Source organism: Bipolaris sorokiniana (genome assembly GCF_000338995.1).
Source record: "Bipolaris sorokiniana ND90Pr unplaced genomic scaffold COCSAscaffold_15, whole genome shotgun sequence".
Taxonomy (NCBI): Eukaryota; Fungi; Ascomycota; class Dothideomycetes; order Pleosporales; family Pleosporaceae; genus Bipolaris; species Bipolaris sorokiniana.
In genome coordinates, this window is record NW_006911909.1 from 1187740 (window position 1) to 1206252 (window position 18513).

General features: G+C 48.8%; 9 protein-coding genes across 9 annotated transcripts; 3 read left to right on the top strand and 6 right to left on the bottom strand.

The window, feature by feature from the left end:
• Positions 1-262: 262 nt before the first annotated feature.
• COCSADRAFT_40684 (cellobiose dehydrogenase) lies at positions 263-2393 on the top strand. The gene is made up of 2 exons (XM_007705961.1): positions 263-516; positions 565-2393. The coding sequence occupies exons 1-2, from the start codon at positions 333-335 to the stop codon at positions 2295-2297; spliced, it is 1917 nt and encodes a 638-aa protein (XP_007704151.1). The 5' UTR covers positions 263-332; the 3' UTR covers positions 2298-2393.
• A 54-nt stretch (positions 2394-2447) lies between these two features.
• On the bottom strand, positions 2448-3567 carry COCSADRAFT_151745 (uncharacterized protein; the record flags this gene model as incomplete). The annotated part of the gene is made up of 3 exons (XM_007706245.1): positions 2448-2967; positions 3036-3231; positions 3285-3567. 3 exons carry the CDS (start codon positions 3565-3567, stop codon positions 2448-2450), a joined length of 999 nt encoding a protein of 332 aa, XP_007704435.1.
• A 1553-nt stretch (positions 3568-5120) lies between these two features.
• On the top strand, positions 5121-7494 carry COCSADRAFT_203258 (uncharacterized protein; the record flags this gene model as incomplete). The annotated part of the gene is made up of 2 exons (XM_007706246.1): positions 5121-5350; positions 5477-7494. The coding sequence occupies exons 1-2, from the start codon at positions 5335-5337 to the stop codon at positions 7492-7494; spliced, it is 2034 nt and encodes a 677-aa protein (XP_007704436.1). The 5' UTR covers positions 5121-5334.
• Positions 7445-8542, bottom strand: COCSADRAFT_184765 (uncharacterized protein). The gene is made up of 2 exons (XM_007706247.1): positions 8115-8542; positions 7445-8059 (listed from the first exon to the last, which is right to left on the bottom strand). Exons 1-2 carry the CDS (start codon positions 8239-8241, stop codon positions 7668-7670), a joined length of 519 nt encoding a protein of 172 aa, XP_007704437.1. The 5' UTR covers positions 8242-8542; the 3' UTR covers positions 7445-7667.
• Positions 8543-9672: 1130 nt separating this feature from the next.
• Positions 9673-10089, bottom strand: COCSADRAFT_40686 (uncharacterized protein). The gene has a single exon (XM_007705962.1). It carries the CDS (start codon positions 9951-9953, stop codon positions 9789-9791), a length of 165 nt encoding a protein of 54 aa, XP_007704152.1. The 5' UTR covers positions 9954-10089; the 3' UTR covers positions 9673-9788.
• Positions 10079-10875, bottom strand: COCSADRAFT_250542 (uncharacterized protein). Its single transcript, XM_007706248.1, has 2 exons — positions 10534-10875; positions 10079-10480 (listed from the first exon to the last, which is right to left on the bottom strand). The coding sequence occupies exons 1-2, from the start codon at positions 10565-10567 to the stop codon at positions 10119-10121; spliced, it is 396 nt and encodes a 131-aa protein (XP_007704438.1). The 5' UTR covers positions 10568-10875; the 3' UTR covers positions 10079-10118.
• Positions 10876-11365: 490 nt separating this feature from the next.
• On the top strand, positions 11366-12097 carry COCSADRAFT_70880 (uncharacterized protein; the record flags this gene model as incomplete). Its single annotated transcript, XM_007706249.1, has 1 exon — positions 11366-12097. A coding segment is annotated over one exon (732 nt), but the record flags the coding sequence as incomplete, so codon positions are not given.
• A 583-nt stretch (positions 12098-12680) lies between these two features.
• COCSADRAFT_250555 (uncharacterized protein) lies at positions 12681-14521 on the bottom strand. Its single transcript, XM_007706250.1, has 2 exons — positions 14505-14521; positions 12681-14443 (listed from the first exon to the last, which is right to left on the bottom strand). The coding sequence occupies exon 2, from the start codon at positions 14323-14325 to the stop codon at positions 12748-12750; it is 1578 nt and encodes a 525-aa protein (XP_007704440.1). The 5' UTR covers positions 14326-14443; positions 14505-14521; the 3' UTR covers positions 12681-12747.
• A 326-nt stretch (positions 14522-14847) lies between these two features.
• Positions 14848-17997, bottom strand: COCSADRAFT_151754 (glycoside hydrolase family 115 protein; the record flags this gene model as incomplete). The annotated part of the gene is made up of 3 exons (XM_007706251.1): positions 14848-16731; positions 16849-17530; positions 17582-17997. The coding sequence occupies 3 exons, from the start codon at positions 17995-17997 to the stop codon at positions 15055-15057; spliced, it is 2775 nt and encodes a 924-aa protein (XP_007704441.1). The 3' UTR covers positions 14848-15054.
• Between the last annotated feature and the right edge of the window lie 516 nt (positions 17998-18513).

Genomic DNA, 18513 nt, shown 5'->3' on the forward strand with positions numbered 1-18513 from the left:
TATTGATAACCCTCGCTTTCCCGAGTATTGAGAAAATCAGGCGAGGAGACTTTTATGATCGACGACATCGCCACACTCGCCGTACTCGCCGTGCTTCGCCTGCAGCAGATAACTGGCTAGTTGTACAAAGTTTCGGGTAACTATGCTACCTCAGGGGAGGTCTACCCGCAAACTACGTACTAGCAATTATCGATTCTGGCCAGTAGCGAGTAAGTTCATTTATAAACCTTACATTCGTCTCGCTTTAAGGAGCTAGAGGAATCGTTGATTTCTCATTTTGCACCTCTTACTGGATGCCTACACATTCTTTCAGCTTACTTACGCTCATTATCATGTCTTTAATTTTATCTGGCCTTTTGTTTCTTTCCTCTTTCGTACCGCGTATAACCAATCCCCTGAATGTTGGTAACAGCAACGGAGAGCCTGACGTTGGCGGGCAAACCTTCGACTTCATTATTGTGGGCGGAGGGCTAACTGGACTCACTGTTGCCAACCGGCTGAGTGAAGACTCAGGCTGTGAGTGTTTTCCTTGGTCTTAAAAGTTCCAATTTGACCCTGTTCAAGGCACTGTGCTTGTAGTAGAAAATGGGTATGTAGTCGACGATGTTTCAACGCGAGTACCCAGCTTCGCAAACAGCGTCAACACGCCACTCATGTATGATATTACCTCAGCATATGACACAAATACTGGTGGTTCACACCCCGTCTGGGTAGGGAATGTTCTGGGCGGAGGGTCAGTCGTCAATGGCATGGCCTTTGACCGCGCATCTGCTGCCGACTATGATGCTTGGGAACAACTAGGTAACAAGGGATGGAACTTCAACAATCTTCTGCCCTACTTCAGAAAATCAACGACTTTTACACCCCCGACGGAGTCCAATATCCAAGAGTTTGGCACCACATACGACGCATCATACTACGGCACCAACGGCCCCATCCAGGCTTCCTTCCCCAAATTCGAGTATCAAGATACTAAGACAATTTGGGCTGCCTACAAGAGGGCGGGTGTGCCCTTGCCGAAGGAGCAAGGTTCAGGCAAAGCTGTAGGCGCGTTCTGGATACCCACTGCTCTGCGGCCCAAGACACAAACACGGTCTCACGCAAAGAATGAATACTACGACCCTGTCAAGAACCGCAAGAACCTCGTTGTCATCACCGGAAATACTGTAAATGAGATTCTCTTCAACAGCGGTCTGTTGACTGGACTTACAGCTAGTGGCGTGCAATACAGGTCACGCAGGGATGGCTCTGTTAAAAGGGTGTATGCTAGGAAGGAGGTGATCATGGCGGCCGGTGCTGTCTTTACACCTCAACTGCTTCAACTCAGTGGTATCGGCCCCAGGGATGTGCTCACTGCTGCTGGTGTATCAGTGAAGAAGCATATGCCAGCTGTCGGTGCCAACATGCAGGATCACCCCAATGCCAACATGATGTTCGATCTGCAGAACCTCGCTTTTCCGAACCCCTTCAGCGGCGCCAACCCCGACTTCAACGCTACGGTGTGGTCTGAATACGACAGTACCGCCAGTGGACCCCTCACTCAGGCCCATGGTAGCAGCCTGGCCTTTTTGAGTCTGCAGACCATCACGGACAAATGGAGCGAAATTGTACAGACAGTAAAGTCGCAAGATGTGCGCAGCTACCTCCCTTCTGTCTATGGTGACTATTACCTCTTGCGCGGATTCCAAAAGCAACGCGACATCATTGCCAACCTCCACGCCAGTCCCGACGCTGCCGTCGCCGAGTTCCCCATGGTTCCCTTCGGTCTCGCCATCAACGCCCTGCAGCGTCCGCTTTCTCGGGGTACAATCACACTCAACCCAAGGAATAAATACGGAAACCCTGTTGTCCAGTTCAACTCTCTGCAAAACCCTGTCGACCGCCAGATCATCCTCGCAATGGTCCGATGGACGCGCAATCACTGGACGAGCCCTGAGCTCGCCAAATTCTCCCCCGTCGAACTCTCACCCGGTGCACAAGCGCAGACAGACGACGAGATAATCAACGATCTCATAGGGCAAAAAGGGCTTCAAGCATCTTTTGCACATATGTCTGGCAGCTGCTCGATGATGCCAGAGGCGTATGGCGGCTGTGTGGGCAGCGATCTCACCGTGTACGGCATCAAGGGTCTCAGCATCGTAGATGCAAGTATCATCCCGCTGATTCCCGCAACACACTTGCAATCCACAATGTATGCTGTTGCGGAGAAGGCCGCTGATCTTATCAAGGAAAGACATTCCTTTAATATTTTGGACCCCTTCTCCATCTTCAAGGCGAAGAGAGTCAAAATATTCTAGTATTGCGCTGTCAATAGTTACATTCTCCTTTGTAAATAATTTTATCTTGTAATACCACGGTTATGCATTCAGGGCCAAAGTGATAATAGTCAGGCTTTCTATGTCATCCATTCATGATGCACTAATACCGTACTATGTATATCACTAGTCTCAATCCTCGTCGCCACCCGAGCCACCGCCCTGCTCGAACCGGTCACAAGAAGGGAAACGGTAGAAATCTCCCGCCGGATCTTCCCAAAAATCATTCCTATTCATATAGCAGAAATCGGTCGTCAAGGCCCAGTACTCGGTGGGCCCCTCACTAGGGAGGTTGTTCACGATCTTGAGGCATTGCAGCCAGACCTCGTTGTTGAACTCGAATGTTTTCTCTATTTTGCAAGACTCCTTGGGGCAGGAGCGGCAGTAGGCGTATTCTTCGCCGACAGTGACGTTGACGAGATACATGACGTTCATGTCTGCTTCGCGTTTGGGAATAGGCGCAGGCACGAGCTCAGGCTCGGGCTCTGGAGTCGGCTCGCGCTTATTCACATCACTTGTTCCGTTTTCGTTGTTGTGATGTAAAATCTCGAGAAACGGGACGGGTCCGCAATCATCTAGTTTAGCTAGGTCGGGTTTCGAGTATAGGTTTTTCCTTGCGACGTAGCAGTTGTTTGTTGTTTTGAGCCAGAACCTGTGCGCGCGTTCATGTCAGCTGGGCTTTCGTGCCGTGCATGTGCTGGCCAAAGAAGAATCACTCACGGATCATCGATGATGAGTTGTCCATCTGGATACCAGCAAGTTAGGTCCAGCTCGGTATTTTCGTTTAGATATGATACGACGTCGCAGCTCAGCTCAGGACAGATTCTGCACTCAGTCTTGTATTTCAGTTTTGCATCTTGAAGGGTAAGCTTCTGAACCTCAGATGCGGGGCCGCAGTATTTAAGATCAGTTGTGTCTAGCCAGAGACCATTAGTTGTTTTCCTTAAGTCTAACTTCAATTATACTTACAGTCTCCAGCATACTCTAGCACATCGTACTGGGTTATGTAGCAGCCAGCCTCAGTCTTGAGCCATAGGTTGTCTCCCATGATCTTTGTTCCATGTGTCCAACATGTTGCATTGAGACCATCTCCACCGCTGTAGTAAAGCTTATTGGGACAAAGCGAGCGTGGGCATGTTTTGCATTCTGTGCGGTACTCTGCTTCAGTCGGAATGTAAGACTTGACTTGGGCATGCACTGTCACAGCCGCAACTATTACAGTTACGAGAAACGAAGAAATAAAGCCACGCATGTTGGCTTGCAAGCGGTTATAGTAGAATGAATGTTTACCAGTGTGGGAGGATTAAGAATCATTAGGAAAAAATTGGCAACAAGAGCAGTATAAATATTCATTTCCGAATCAACCTACATATGACAGCTGACAATCCAGCCAGGGCTGTGTACAGAAGGATTTCAGACTACTCTTTTAGGATGTGAAAATATATGAACTCGTATCTGTATGTAATCATGAACCATGGTGCAACCAGGAGGTGTAACAGCAATATACGTCTAGAAAAGAAATAAGTGATCAGACATCTTGCACAAAGTGAATTCTATTCATTTCAGATAGCAAGCATAGAGGAAATAATTAGTATTCGGGCACGCTTTTCACAGGATGAAACTAGGCGAACCTCGATGATGTGATGCTGAAATATTGATTGCATAGAAGTGGGGTTATGAGGCTGACATGCAGGATCAGCGCGGTGCGCGGGTAAGGCGCCCATTGAGATTAGGCTAAACGCGGGCACATTCGGTATTGAGACTTAGAGCTCATGTAGAAGGTATTGATGGGATAGTTGAGGAGGAAGAACGAACTTTAACATACTTATATGAAGACAGGTGTAGTCAAAGGTCGATCTATGGGTGGCCATTGCTCTAGTGACTGCACTAAAATAACACTCTACGTATGGGCCCCGAGCTAGTGTTTGCAGATTAAAATAAGGCGTGAAGAAAACTATATCCCTTGCATAAGATGTATTGGGATTCTTGGAGTGTTGCGTTTTCGGCTCGTTCAGGTTACGCAAAGCCTGGCTGCACTCGGAATAATACGATAAATTGTATTTCCGATGCACCCTCATAGTGATTGGTTTTTTGTACATTAGGCAACCAATACTCAGTACAACTTTATTAAATATGATAACGCCACCAATCCATATGCATTTAGAGTATGAGAGCCTACAATGTCAACACGAACAGGTTCTTTCCACGAACGCACTCAGAATGCGTGTACTCCAAAAACTAAGAGGCCACTCAAGATTGGCAATATCATTTGGTTTTCAGCCACCATATCGGATTTGGTCGAGTACGAATACCAATATTAAAGGGAAAGGGGCAGAAAGCTATAAATACTTTGCCATGAAATGGGCTAATGATTGAAAAGGCAGTTGCATGTGCAATAAGTGCTATGCAAGCCCACTACATTGCTTTAGAAAAATAACATACACGTAAAATAGTTAAGTTCAGAATACGGGCAATTTCGTTTCGCTACACTACCTCAGGTCTGGAGCTCGTACTGTGATCGCCGCCTCTTCGAAGGATCTGGATATGATCACGTGACTGATCGTGGGGGCCAAAAGATTCCTCAATGACCTCATGCCAGCGCGACATTGCATTGTGTTTCGGTGCAGTAAACTCCTTGCGTGTCCACTTGGGACACAAGGCTTAGCATCAGGAGCCATGAAACGAGCGGTATTGCTCTGGTCATAGTAGCAGATTCACACACTCACCAAGCGCGTGACGGCTTCCGCCCACAACTACTTAGCGCTGTTACCGAGCCCAACAATATCGTCATGCCAACTGCATGGACTAGGATTTCCCATTAGTCGTGTCGCAGAATACGTGTCGCCATCAAGATATTCTCGTACTCGAGGCCAGGTAAAGACATCACCAACCTCAGAGTAAGATACAACAATGATCTGATAGGATTTGCCACCCGATATCTCTTGCCTCAGCCGTGCCGCCAAGAAATCGTCAGGCCATCGCATCTCCCGTAGTTGCTCATAAAAACATACATACGGCTATGGATGCACCCGAGGGTCCGAAGCAGAGTCTGCTCAGAAAAACATTTGTGGACCCGTTTCGGATTTCCATGTCAAAACGCAAATCCAGTGTAACCGTCATACCCACAGCAACTTCCTTACCCAATCTCGAAGACCCTCTAGATGCGCTACCCGCGTTGCAATATGGCCCCTTGGACCCAAACAAGAAAACTATCAGACTCCTGGAAATAATACCTGCACCAGAGTATGAGCCAATCCAAGCAAAACTATCAACATGCGACCTTGACGAGAAGCCCGCGTTTATTGCACTGTCATACACGTGGGACAAGGGCGGTCAAAGAAAGAACATTGAAATCCAGGGATCAAAGTTCACAGTCGGAGAAGGCTTGTGGAATTTTCTTAGACAGTACCGCAAAAAGGAGCACCTGCGACAAAGCTCTGAAAAGGATCCAATCAAACCCATGTCATTGTGGATTGACGCTATTGTCATTGACCAGAGCAACATGACAGAACGTAACCACCAAGTTTCTCTCATGCGCGATATATACACTGGTGCGGAATCCGTCATTGTATGGCTCGGCCTCGCTACGGGAACGGAAGAGCTAGCCTTTATGCTCGCGCGGCATCCATATCTGCTGCGGGTCGAGGAATTCCATCACGCACTGGCAACCGTACTCGACAAACCGTACTGGGGCCGTGTATGGGTAGTTCAGGAGTTTGTGCTCGCTCAGCGCGTCGACATATGGTGTGGCGACTACAGTGTCGACGCCTCAGTCGTGGAAAATATCTGGAAAGACGGATTGACATCTAAACCGATTGTATCTGCTGCAAGGCAAATCTATGCGAGTCGCGGGTACTTGTTGTTCAAGTATCGGCGGGATTTCAAGCACTCGAAGCAGTATAGGAGAGAGGTCATGGGTCGGCGAAATAGCAGGACGTTGAAGGCTACATTCCGGCTGCGTGACCTTTTGCAAGCATTTGCTTCATCCCAGAGCACAGTGGAACATGACCGTGTTTACGGGTTCCTAGGCGTAGCATCAAAGGGGCGTGGAGAACAGATTCTACCCGACTACAGCAAGTCAGCAGTGGAGCTCCTCGTCGACGTCCTCCGCAATCAATGCAACAGTGACCACCGAGGCGGCGACAAAGACGACTACAAATTCCTCGCCTTCCTCACCCAAGCCCTCAACGTCTCACCCGAAAAACTCGCCCAACACGTACTACAACTGTGCCCTCAAGTCCAACCCCACGTCTACGTCTTAACGGCTACACCCTGCATGACGGCCTCGATATCCTTCATCAGCACCATAACTGAAGTCGGCGATTTCGTCGACCATGACGAAGCCTTTCTCCCAAAAACCTGGAGCTCAGGCTGGACGCGCTCAAACATGCATCCGAAATCGCTCTTAAGCCAAGACATCCTCGATCTAGGCGATCTCGTCACGAAAAACGAGACCGACATCCAACTCAGCTTTGCGGATCCCTACGTGCCGTACGGGAACCCTGGGCCGTCGCAAAAGGTGCGCCAGTCCATTATTGAAGAGTCGACGGATCTGATTATCACGGGGCTTATACGCGCGACTGCGGCGCGGGATGCGCAGCCGTGGGGGGAGGCGGAGACTGGTGATGGGAGTATAGTTATGCGCGACATTATCAAGCGGAGCATGACGAACGATGCCGCAGGCCTGTATTTGGAAGCCAGAAGCCATCGGCTGAGCCGACGGGATACGGATCAGCGGCACGAGCGGTACACGTCGTTTGTGGGTACGAATGGCATTATTGGCCTTGCATGTGGCGGTGGTCCCGGATCGTATGAGGTGCGATCTGGAGATCGCATCTGCACTTTTTCGGGCGTTACCGATGCGAATAATGCGTTTATCTTGCGTCTGAGTGCGGGCGGTAAGTGGCTGATTTCGGGGTTTGCGATTATACTTTTACCTGAGCTGCGGACGCCGGCTGTAGCGCGCAGTGGCAACGATGCTATTCGGAAACAGTCGTTCTTGAGCGAGACGACACTGTGCTTTCACTGCCATCTGAGCGACTTGCTTGAATTGCAGCGGTGCCAGATTTTGAGTCAAGTACAGATGAGTCGCCTATTGGAACAGACGCTGCAAGGGGGAAGGACGCATTGTTGTGCACAAGGAAGTGGGCAGTATGATGTATTGGAATTTGAGCTGTAGTATTTGCTCATATAATGTAATTTTCGGTGTATACTCAACTGCTAGTCCTATGTTCATCTGTTCATCAAAGCAGCTTCTCAAGCTGCACGTGTCTAGCAATTCAGCATGCTGAGCCTCGTCTCTTCAACCATTTCCAACATCCATTGTCGCTTCCTAAAAATATGTTTTTATTTCTATTGTGACTTCTTCGCCTTGGCCTGAGCACCGGTAAAGCCCATGCCGTAGTTGTAGACCAGCTTTCCACCCAGATGGGCAGCAAAAAGAGTGGCCGGAAGCGCCAACACACAGCTGGCGAGGATGTTTGTGCTGGTGGGCTCGAACATGGGGCGGCTTCGGCGTGTCCACCAGTTGAGGGCCGCAGCGACAACGGTAACGTCGTTGATAGCAGCATGGGCTATGGCGATCTTGGCCTTGCGGGAGTTGAGGCCGTCGCGCTTGATCAGCGGCATCAATTGAGAGGCTCCGGTCATGACGGCAGGGACGGAGAAGGCAATGGTGAGGATGGTGAGGTAGTAGCTGAAGAAGGGAAACAGCTGGGGGGCGAGTTTGATGTCAAGAGTCTTGTCTGAGGAGCAATTGTTAATACATAGTGTTCTCTGGCTGGGATTGAAGCTACTTGCAAATGGAGGCCACAGTAGAAGACGTGGCTGGATACTTGTAGAAGAAGTAAAAAGCATCCAGACCACCGGTCAAGAGGGTCGTGGTGATGGGAAAGTGGACGAATGCTGGGTGGGCTGGAAGAGACATGTTTAGGGATTCTAACAAGCAAGCCGAGTGTCGTGTAGGAGAGATGTCGATGCAGGTGGTTTCCAGTGAGAGGTGATCCGAGGGTGCGCGTCTTTACTTATACGGGACAATCGATAAGCTAGAGGTGCAGAAAGCAATGTGCTGAGCTTACTCGGACCGTGGGCGTGAAGTTTCTAAGCTGCAAACAGGCGGTCTGTTTCCGCAAAGCACAGCGGAGAGCCGAATCGAGTGCGTAGTGTCCCCTCATTGCAACAGCGAGGCCATCCCATCACCATTCACTCGTGATTTTGCTGTGTCGTCACCATCACCAAGTCCGGACGTCACACAAAGAAGAGGCGCGGAACAGCGTCTGTACTCGCATTGGCCAGTGGGCGCCATCCGGATTGAAGGAGCTCATTGTCTGCGCTGTGATTGGCCAATGGCTTGGGTACCTACACGGAACTCCGCTGAGCAACCCTATTCTTCTTCCACCCCACATCCGAACCCTCCCATTGGCTAACCACAACACCAGTTGTCTCAAAGGTATTCACGGAAACTATAGTGTATTAGGAACCAACTATCAACATACTGGCATCCCCCTCCGGTACAGAATCTCCCCACCAGTCACTCCACTCTGTCCGACCTTGCTCTCCTTCAGTATGCCCGCATCGTAAAGCTCCGAGATGAGTGAAAACAGCATGTCGTCGCATCCCTTTGCCACCAGCAGGTTGGCCGTGACAGGGAGGTACTCTACATGGCCGGTAATCAAAGAATTGTATGGCGTCTCGCCCAGCGGCAAAACATAGTCGGGTACTTCCGACATGACTGAAATCCGGCCGCTGCTGAAACCCAGCGGGACGCGAAGTGCAACATCTGGGTTGGCAGCATCAAATTCTGCCGTTAGATTGTATGCCATTGGATTCACACTCAAAAAATTGGTTACATTGCCCAAGAAGTCAATAAGCAGCTGGTCAGCCTCGTCTTCTACCTCCGTAGGCCAGCAAATCGTCTGGATACTCTTGGGATAGCTACTAGTTATGGTGATGTTGGGACCATACATGACTTTGGCAGCTTCCATCCAGATAGGGGGGTTGCGAGCAAGTAAACCGAGTGTGTCAAGTACAGAGTTGAGCGGCATCGTATGATCCAAAGAGACGAGGCTGTGTGACGGTCGGTTGCCATACAACCCTTGAACTTGGACTGGGCCGTGCACACTTCCACCAGTTTCAGAGCCCAGACTGACATCCAACCATGAGTACGATGCGGTACCAGCACCACCGCCAGTGGAGCTGGATGATGTGTCTTGATAGCCATCTCCACGAGGATTGAACGACGCATGGTAGTCTACTCAGTCAGCAGTCGCAGTCTCTCCATTGGCGAATCGAGAGGTGATCATCTTGCCGACAATAACGGCTCCAGCATCAATCAAGTTCTGCACAGGTGGTGCTGTGGCCTTGGCTGGGTGATATAGCCAGTACCACGCTTGATCGCCGTTTGAAGTGCGAAGACCTCTGATATCTGGGCAAAGTCAGTAAGATGCGATAGCCACTTGGTCATCTCAACGTACCTTAAATGTCTTTGATACCGACTCGTACACCCGCCAGTGGCTTTTCAGCGGTCTTGGTAAAGTACAGACGAGAAAGCACTGCGATCGCTTGGCGTTGGCCAACTGTGCCAGCAGGCAGCACTGAATATGAACCGTCTCCATTTCCAATTGCTGACTGTAAATGCATCCTGCACGTCCAAAAACAGCCTCCAAGCCTCGAAAACATGACCAGCGGCATTGATGAAGTAGGGTCCGACAGGCAATTGAGATGAGGAGTTGTCAGATAGAATAGGGATAGATGAGTTTGTAAATCTCACACTGCTAACCTACACATGGATTGCTGAATGATGGGTTACTTGCAAAGCTGCAAATGTTCTATGAAGTAAGTACCTTGCATGAAACCTTCCTGCCACACATCGTCGTCGGCATAACCAATCGTCAGCGATGCGACATCCATCACCGAGTCATCGCCCTTCACTACCGTAAACGGCACAAATGGTGCATCGTCGAAAAGCGTCTGGGTTTCCTTGCATCTAAATATCTTGGCCACCGGCCTTGGGGGAAGGAAATAGTCAATGTCTGACATGGATATTGTGAAGCCCGTAGAAGACAAAGCAGCCTTGACATTCGCTGCAACCAACGAAACTGCGGCCAGGGCTTTTATTGTACCCATTGTTCCCACACTGTACAAGATAGGAACTGTAACACAAATACCTTCATATCTACATTAGCACCCCCCCCCCCATATTATATACTGCCACGCTTACTCGTGACTATCAGCATCATGCCCAACGCAAACATTCTTCATTCCAAATTCACTATCTGCAATCTGCATCCCCCACCGTACCAAGGCTTGGAATTGTCCGGCTTTGCTTTCCTACCATACCCACCCGTCCCATCTTCTTATCGCATCCGGCACGTGGAGCACGGCGGGGCGGACAAGAGATAAGGCTTGGGCAGCCAATGAAAAGCATACATTAGAGAACATTTCGGATTTTTATACACCATTGCGCTTAAGTACTTATGTCGGTTAAGTCTTGGGAATTGAGAGCGCGGAGATAGTGATGGGTAGGTTTGGGCTGTCAGGGGTTTTCCGGGTTGCTGGGTTTCTGGATCAGTGTGTGTCAGAACAGGTCGCTAAGAAACTAGTGTGGGGTTCCACCTACTACGAACTAGCGGCACAGTCCTTGAGGCCAAGGTATCTATCTGTGCACGGATTAATACCACCCAATAGACATCTTGATACTCCTGTAGTAAAAACAGTGTACAAGTTGAATTTCTGATGTAAGGATCGCTTCTTGATCCATAGTATGGTGGCTGCCACAAGGCTATGCAATGCCAGCCTTACGTACGCTACTGCGCAGGCGAGCTGCGCCTCCCGCCCCAACGTTCGGATTGCTACACTACAAAGCCTCTGGATACCACTCCTCCTCACCTCTGATTTAGGAAACCATCACCTAGCGTTAGCAATAGATCTAAGAGCTACCATCTCTTTGCCCTGCGTGGGTGAACCCCGAGCCGCCATCAATTTCCTCAGCCTGCATCGAAGCTCCAACACTTACCTCTGCCGCTCGCGCATATAGATGCACACACAGCCTAATGCTGCTGCTATTTACTGAGATTGACAGGGGATTTGGATGGACTGACGATTTAGTAGGGGGAAATATCCCCCCTTATGCGATCCTCTCGCACACCTGGCAAGGGGAGGAGGTGACGCTTGCCGATTTGAAAGATTCACCTAATGGTGGAAGAGACAAGAAAGGGTATAAGAAGCTTCTATTCTGCGCTCAACAGGCTGCGCTGGACGGTCTGGAATACTTCTGGGTGGACTCCTGTTGCATTGACAGGTCTAATTCGGTCGCACTTGAAGATGCTATCAACTCTTTGTTTTACTGTTATCGGAATGCAGCAAAATGCTACATCTATCTATCTGATATCTCCACACCGGACTGGGAAGAAACTAGCAAAAAATCTGATTGCAGGTGGCAGTCAGCTTTTAGGAAAAGCAAATGGTTCGCCCGGAGTTGGACCCTTCAGGAGCTTCTTGCCCCGCGTTCGGCCGAGTTCTTCTCCTGTGAAGGCCAAAAGCTTGGCGATAAGAACACACTTCGGCAAACTCTCCATGAGATAACTGGAATTGCTACCCAAGCCCTTGAAGGAAGACCTTTGGCTCATTTCAGTGTAAGAGAGCGGTTGTTGTGGGCAGCAAACCGCGGAGCAACACTGGAAGAAGACCAGGTATACTCTCTTCTAGGCATTTTCGGCATCAAAATGACGATGATGTATGGAGAAGGCAGCTGGAACGCCTGTCTTCGCTTTTGGGATGAGATTTTTAGGAGAATCGAGGACTACACGATTCTGCTTTGCACAAGGCCCTCGGATACCGACAATGATCAGCAGAGTGCAGTCTGGGACCTACTAGCTCCACCCCCAACCTTATCAGTGGAAAGAATAAAGGACACCTCAGAAAAGCTGGAATGGCTCAGCGTCGAGCGACATTCTCTATTAGACCTTGCGTCCACAGAGCATCTCGCAAGCCATCTACCGTCTAGCATAAACGTTTTACAACGTCCAGAGATAACCACACATGGACTAAGGATGAGCCTGTTTGTTAAAAACTTTGGTCCTGATCTCATTTGTTGGACGTATTGTACTCAGGAATCGAATTGGACAACGTATGCAACGTATGCAGTGTGCACTCGAGTGGTTTCAGTCAGCCAAGAAAAGCTTGCAAATGCACCACACTTGAAGGGATATGCGAGTGGAGAGGTGTATCATGTTGATGTTCGCCGTCTCAAAGGTTTCGAACAGAAAACTATCTATCTTGCAATGAAAGAGCCATGGTAGAGCTACTCTGGTCAAATATAGACTGGGGACGAGCAATGCTATAATGAACGAACAAAAGAAAGTCTAAATGCACCTTTAAATACGAATTGATCCATACAGAGAAGTGGTACAGAGAGGATAAACCCGCTAGGGTATTATTCAGCTGCTATCTCCAAATCTTTGACTTCCAAGCTGAGAGAAGCGCATCCCTTTGTAGGGAGCTCATCTGAGGCCAGATATACTACTACTTGCTTTCTTCTTGATTCATCATACAGATGCGGAAGATCCAAACTTAGCATTGGCCGATACATCATGAATGCGCTATAGTTGTATTCGTATAGATTGTGATATCTCGGCCGAATGTCCAGCCAGTCATCGCCACGTACTAAGTCAAATCGCCAAGATGGGTCTCTTGTCCAATCAAAACGGCACACAAGGACAAAAGAATCAAACTCGTCAGCCCACTCAGGCATAAAATGGAGGAAGCCCAGAAACACGCCTGTATGTCCTGCAAACAACATTCTTCGAAACGGGTCCCAACAACCAACAGGCTCAATCTCGGAAAGCCCAATGTCCGGATGGTTCAGATGTATTGGCCTGGTAATGGAAAGAACTCGCTCCCGGATAGCAGTGGCTTCCTTCAGTGAAAGTGTCGTAGCAACTTGAAAAGATTTGATAGATCTACGACGCCGAATCGACCCTACGAGATGTGGAAGGGCCCGTACATATAGACTAGGTCCAACTTGTCGCAGAAATACTCCAAGAGAATGACCTCCCGTGTTGGGTGAATTTCGTTTATGATTGATAGGAAGAATGTGGCAGCCTGTGCTCGGATCCATTGATAGTGGGACTTCGAACTTCAGTCCTCTATTAGTGATTGAGAATTCACAAATATCGAAGACAGTATCCTGCGCGACTACCAAGGATCTACTGTCTTCGAAGTCAGCTGGTGATGAGGCAAGCAGACCACTATATTGGCCACCCTGGGCTATCGTGTTCGTTCGAGTCCATCCGAAAATGGACATATCAGGACTGTTTCTAATGATTTCTTTTTGCAGTCGGATAAACGAATTCTCTCCCTCTCCGTAGAGCATAGGCATATTGATTCCAAGTATCCCAAGCAAACTGTATGCGCGGTCTTCTTCTCTCTTTGTCTCCCTCCTAGCGGCCCATGATATTCGCACAGCTACCGGCACCTCTGCGAGAGATACAGCATTGGTCAAAACGTCTGGATCAACTTGAGTAATGGACGCCAGTTCTGAACGTAGAGTGAGCTTATCGCCTCGAAAATTCCACTCCGCGTCATAGAATCGAACGATGGATGGCGCAATCAGCTCCTGGAGCGTCCAACCGCGTCTGAACCATTTACAATCCCAGAGCGATTGTTTTCCGTGCTCCAAATCGCTGAGGAATGCGTAACAAATATCAGAGGCTCGATACCATTTAAACATCGAATTGATGGCCTCGGTGAGTTCTGCGCTGCTTGATTTGTCGATACAACATGTGTCGAGCCAGAAGTATTCCAGGCCATCCTGTGCGGCTTGTTCCCCACAAAAAAGGATCTTCTTATAGCCCGACTTATCCCTCCCAGTGCCATTTACCAGGTCTCCAAAAGTGACCTCCTCAGCATCTGGTCCCCACGTGTGCGAAAGTATTGCATAATGAGGAATGTCCTTATCCGAAAACTGAGTAAGAGTGATATCGCCAGTATCGCTGCGTCGCAATAGTCGCATGGTTGTGTATGCGCTGGACAGGTGAGAGGGGCAAGGATGGGAGTTGGCGGGTTCAAACGCGACAGCCTAGCGAAGAAGGCTAGCATAGCGACACGCTCATTTGGTAAGATTACCAGTCCTACCCATCAGGGTTAGTAATGATGTAGAGAAAACAACGAAGCTCTTTGTGGCATACTAACGTATTACGTGCACAAGCGTAAAACGGCAAGACGACAGTGCTATACTCTGTTGAAGTAAGGGTCGAAGTGGGGGGTGCTGCGAGACAACTCTTAACATAGCGCAGCAAGGCTAGCCGAAGATAATCTTGCAAGGACTGAGACACTTATCCAATCATGTCATTTCTCTCTATATCGTTCATCGAAACTCTCCTTCATTTGATAACTACATATTTCGCAAATAATAAAATTTTATTGAATTTTGATATGAATGATACATTTTGTCGTAATCACCACGTTCTATTGGAGATTTCAAAAGGCACATGATTAACTACTGATGTATCTCAAATCACTTCTCTTGGCAATGTGCCGCTATCTCATTGCCAGCCCACACATATCCTATGATCTTGAAGCTATTCTCCTTTTGGGTACTACGATGTTCAAGAGGCGTCGGCAAAGTCGTGTCATAATAGGGCCTTTGTGTTCCTGGATTTCCATGCTTATACTGCTTGACTTAACTCAACTTGCAAGCCAGCTTCTTTGTTGACAAGGCTGTGAAGAAGTATGATTGGAGTTAACCTGTCGCATAGAAGCTTGCAGGTGGCCCTAAGTAGCTTTCCCGCACACCTCCTAAATCAACAACGATCTTTTCTAGTGCCATATTCTCATCCTGGAGCAAAATCTTTAAGGTGTGTGCACCAGCATCGCCAAGATCTACCTGGTGTTTTCTGATCCAAACACAATCCATGACCGATTCCAACCATCCGGGTGGTAGCTCCCCCGCCTTCTGAGATTGTTGTACAAGCTTGTGCATCTCAGTGTCTTTACCGTCAAGCGAGAGGCCATACAGAGCTGGTGATGTTGGGTTTACATCAAGCGTCAACGTAAAGTATAAGTGTAAGGACGCCTTAGTGGTTGACGTGAATGTGTAGAAAGGGTACAGTAGCTCACAGCTCTGCAAGCCCGAATTAGGTTGCATGCGAAAGCTTACCGCCCCGCTCGCTTCCCGGCCAAGGTATGGGTGCCTCCAACAACAAATCGCGTCCTTGTTTGCGAAATCAGTAGCTGGAATGGAGATGACTTGATCAGCCTCGACATGTCCAACGAACCGAGGCAGTATGCTACGGTGCTTCACTGGAATGTGAATATGTTCGTAATCCCCAAGATCGCTGCGTAGAACCAACAAGACCTCATCGTTGAAATCCTTTGGTACAAGTTTCCAGTTCACCGTCACCTGGATTAACGGATCTTGCCCTTCGAATGTGGGGTCCAGGATCCCACGAGCGTTCATCGGCATCCAATCTACCGGACTTTCAACCTGCCAAGTGAGTCTCTTCGGACCACGCAAATACAACTCGAAAGCCCTGGACTTCGGACCATATGGGTCCATTGCCGGTAACGTAACACCAGATACGAGGTCTCTTCGCGAAGGATGTGTGCGGTCGCTCTCTTCGTTGCACAACCCAGGTCTTACACCCTCAGTACCTTCGACAGCAATACCTATGTTTCCGACGATGGGGTTCGATTCTTGACTGGCTTGTACGAGACACAGCCCACTTATCATGTCCCGTGAAGGCGCATGCCAAGTCTCGCGGTATCCGAGGTGAGGCTGTCGCATGATGTGGTTCCACTTCCCATTGAGCATCGTGTGATATTCCTGAGACAGCCGGAAGTCGTCTTTGAAGAGGGAAATTGATTGATTGAAGAAATGGTTGGCTGAATTGCGACGTTGTTTTGCGTAAAGTGCGTTTTTTGTGCGATAGATTTGGAGTGCCATATAGGTATATGATGCTTTAATAGGGTGTAAAATGAGTTGGAAGAAAGAAGGCCTAGTAGCTGTATGTAATCGGGTAGATAGAGTTTCCGCGTCATTGACAAGCGCCTCCCAGCTGGACAGGATTTTGTTTGCCTCGGAATAGTTAATGAGCGAAAACGTCTTTGGTTCAACATGTTCGTGTTTTCGCAGAGCAATCAGCTTGTCGTACTTAATTAATAATTTTGCAGTGGGCACCGCTAGATCGCTGCCAAAAGTACGAGAAGTGAACGATTCGAGGAAGGTTGGAAGGTCACCCAAAGCCATAGCGTGCGCATCCCACCCCACTGACATGACAAAGCTCAGTGGTACTTCAAGGGGCTTTATGTCACCAACGTTGAAAATCCAAATCTGGTCTGCACCATGGCGATGTGCTTGGTCGAGTTGGTGCCAAACCTTGGCAAGAGAATTGCTGTTCAGCCATTTGTAACTTCGCGGCTCTCCAACGTACTCGAGGTGATAGTACACCCCTGCACCGCCTCTTCGCATTCTCTCTGCTTCGGTTGGAAGCCTTCGAATTGTGCCGAAATTATCGTCGGCAAAGAGGAGTGTCACATCTTCCGGGATTTCGAGTCCATTCTCATAATACTCCTGCACTTCCTTATACAGTGCCATCACTTGAGGTACTGCGTCTTCTCTACCGTACACATCGCCGATGATGTTCCTTTGCGTCGATAAGACTTCTTTCAATACTTCTTGTGGGTTCTCAACTCCCATCTCTCGGTCGCCATCACCTCGCATGCCGATCGTGATCACGCTCTCAAAAGTAGATGCTCGTTGCGCCCCTTCGACAAAATACTTGGCGATCTTCTCTTTGTTCTTTGTCCAATTCCAGCTCTGTTCTGGTTCATTGTACGGCACATCGAACCACTCATTCATCGCACGCTGCATTGGTTCATGATGCGATGTAGACACCACGATTCCATATTTGTCAGCAAGCTCCTGATTTAGAGGATCGTCCATGAAGAAAGAATTTCCTGGATGCGGGTAACCGAACCACATCGCCGGCCATAGGAAGTTCGCTTTTAACCGGAGCAGCAGTTCAAAGACGTGCTTGTAGAACTCAGAATTGTACTTTGGCCCATACTTCTCGTGTACCCATGCTGATAGTGCCGGCGCCTCATCGTTTATGAAGATACCACGGTACTTGACTGACGGCGGTCCTTGCACGGTTCTGACGTCTAGTGCGTAGAGAGACAAGCTTTTCTCCACTGGTACATCTGCCCACCAATACCAACTAAAGGCCCTCAGCAATGACTGCGCATGTCAAGTAACTCATCTCACTTACGGCGAAACACCGATCTGCTCAGACAACGCATAGATACCGAAAATGGTGCCTCGCTTGTCACTCCCGCAGATCACGAGAGCATTCGCGCATCCATCCCATGGCGTATGTACAAGTGCCGTACACCAAGTCTCCCATTTGGTTTGAACAATATTGATATCGATGCTCCCACTCAAGGCTAATTGATGGATGTATTTGGACCTCTGGACGCTGCCAACGATGATGACGCATGGCGACGGACTCTGCTCTGAGGTGATGGTAGGCGCTTCCTCACCAGTCACCCTCGCAATGTCTTGAGCGAGCGTTGTGGCTGCGATACGGATGCCTTCGAAGTCTTCGTGGTCAATAATAATGGGTGCATCGACCAGCGATATCGCGCCGGGAGCTGGTTTGTGCGCCACGAAATCAGCCTGGTGCATGGTGCATTAGTTCACTGCTAAATATAGGGAGCTCGGAAGCGCCTTTGAAATATATTGAGACCGCACAGAGTCTGGTGCATAAAAGGCGACTGTGAGGTCAGGATGAATCTTCCGCACAACAAAGTAAGGTCTTTAGTATTGGTGATAAGGGCGATTGTTCTGGGGTCGCAAGACTCTGCTTCCTAATGGGCTGCTTGCCTGCTCACGTGCACGGTCCTGAAGGAGTATAAAGCTCCGCTCCAGCATTAATACCCTACACTAACAACCTGCTGGAAAAAATAACCTGGACTGCGAAAATGGCCTAGAGCGCACTAAATTCGCTACTACTGTACCGGTTACCAAGAACTTTGAAAAAAATTCTTATCTTACAGGCCTGAAATCCACAACGACGTAAGAACGCCTGATAAGAGAAACTCGGAATTTTTTCGTGACAACTAATAGGATAAAATAACTCTTTGAGATACAGCTTAGAATAAAATGGACACGATGTTATCGAGACGAGGTGCAAATGATTTC

Coding starts and splice junctions, on each gene's coding strand:
- COCSADRAFT_184765 (XM_007706247.1), bottom strand. CDS start 8,241: ATGTCTCTTCCAGCCCACCCAGCATTCGTCCACTTTCCCATCACCACG. Junction 8,060..8,114: donor TTCTACTGTGGCCTCCATTT/GCAAGTAGCTTC, acceptor ATTGCTCCTCAG/ACAAGACTCTTGACATCAAA.
- COCSADRAFT_40686 (XM_007705962.1), bottom strand. CDS start 9,953: ATGCATTTACAGTCAGCAATTGGAAATGGAGACGGTTCATATTCAGTG.
- COCSADRAFT_40684 (XM_007705961.1), top strand. CDS start 333: ATGTCTTTAATTTTATCTGGCCTTTTGTTTCTTTCCTCTTTCGTACCG. Junction 517..564: donor GCTGAGTGAAGACTCAGGCT/GTGAGTGTTTTC, acceptor ACCCTGTTCAAG/GCACTGTGCTTGTAGTAGAA.
- COCSADRAFT_250555 (XM_007706250.1), bottom strand. CDS start 14,325: ATGCGACTATTGCGACGCAGCGATACTGGCGATATCACTCTTACTCAG.
- COCSADRAFT_250542 (XM_007706248.1), bottom strand. CDS start 10,567: ATGTTTGCGTTGGGCATGATGCTGATAGTCACGA. Junction 10,481..10,533: donor CATGATGCTGATAGTCACGA/GTAAGCGTGGCA, acceptor GTAGATATGAAG/GTATTTGTGTTACAGTTCCT.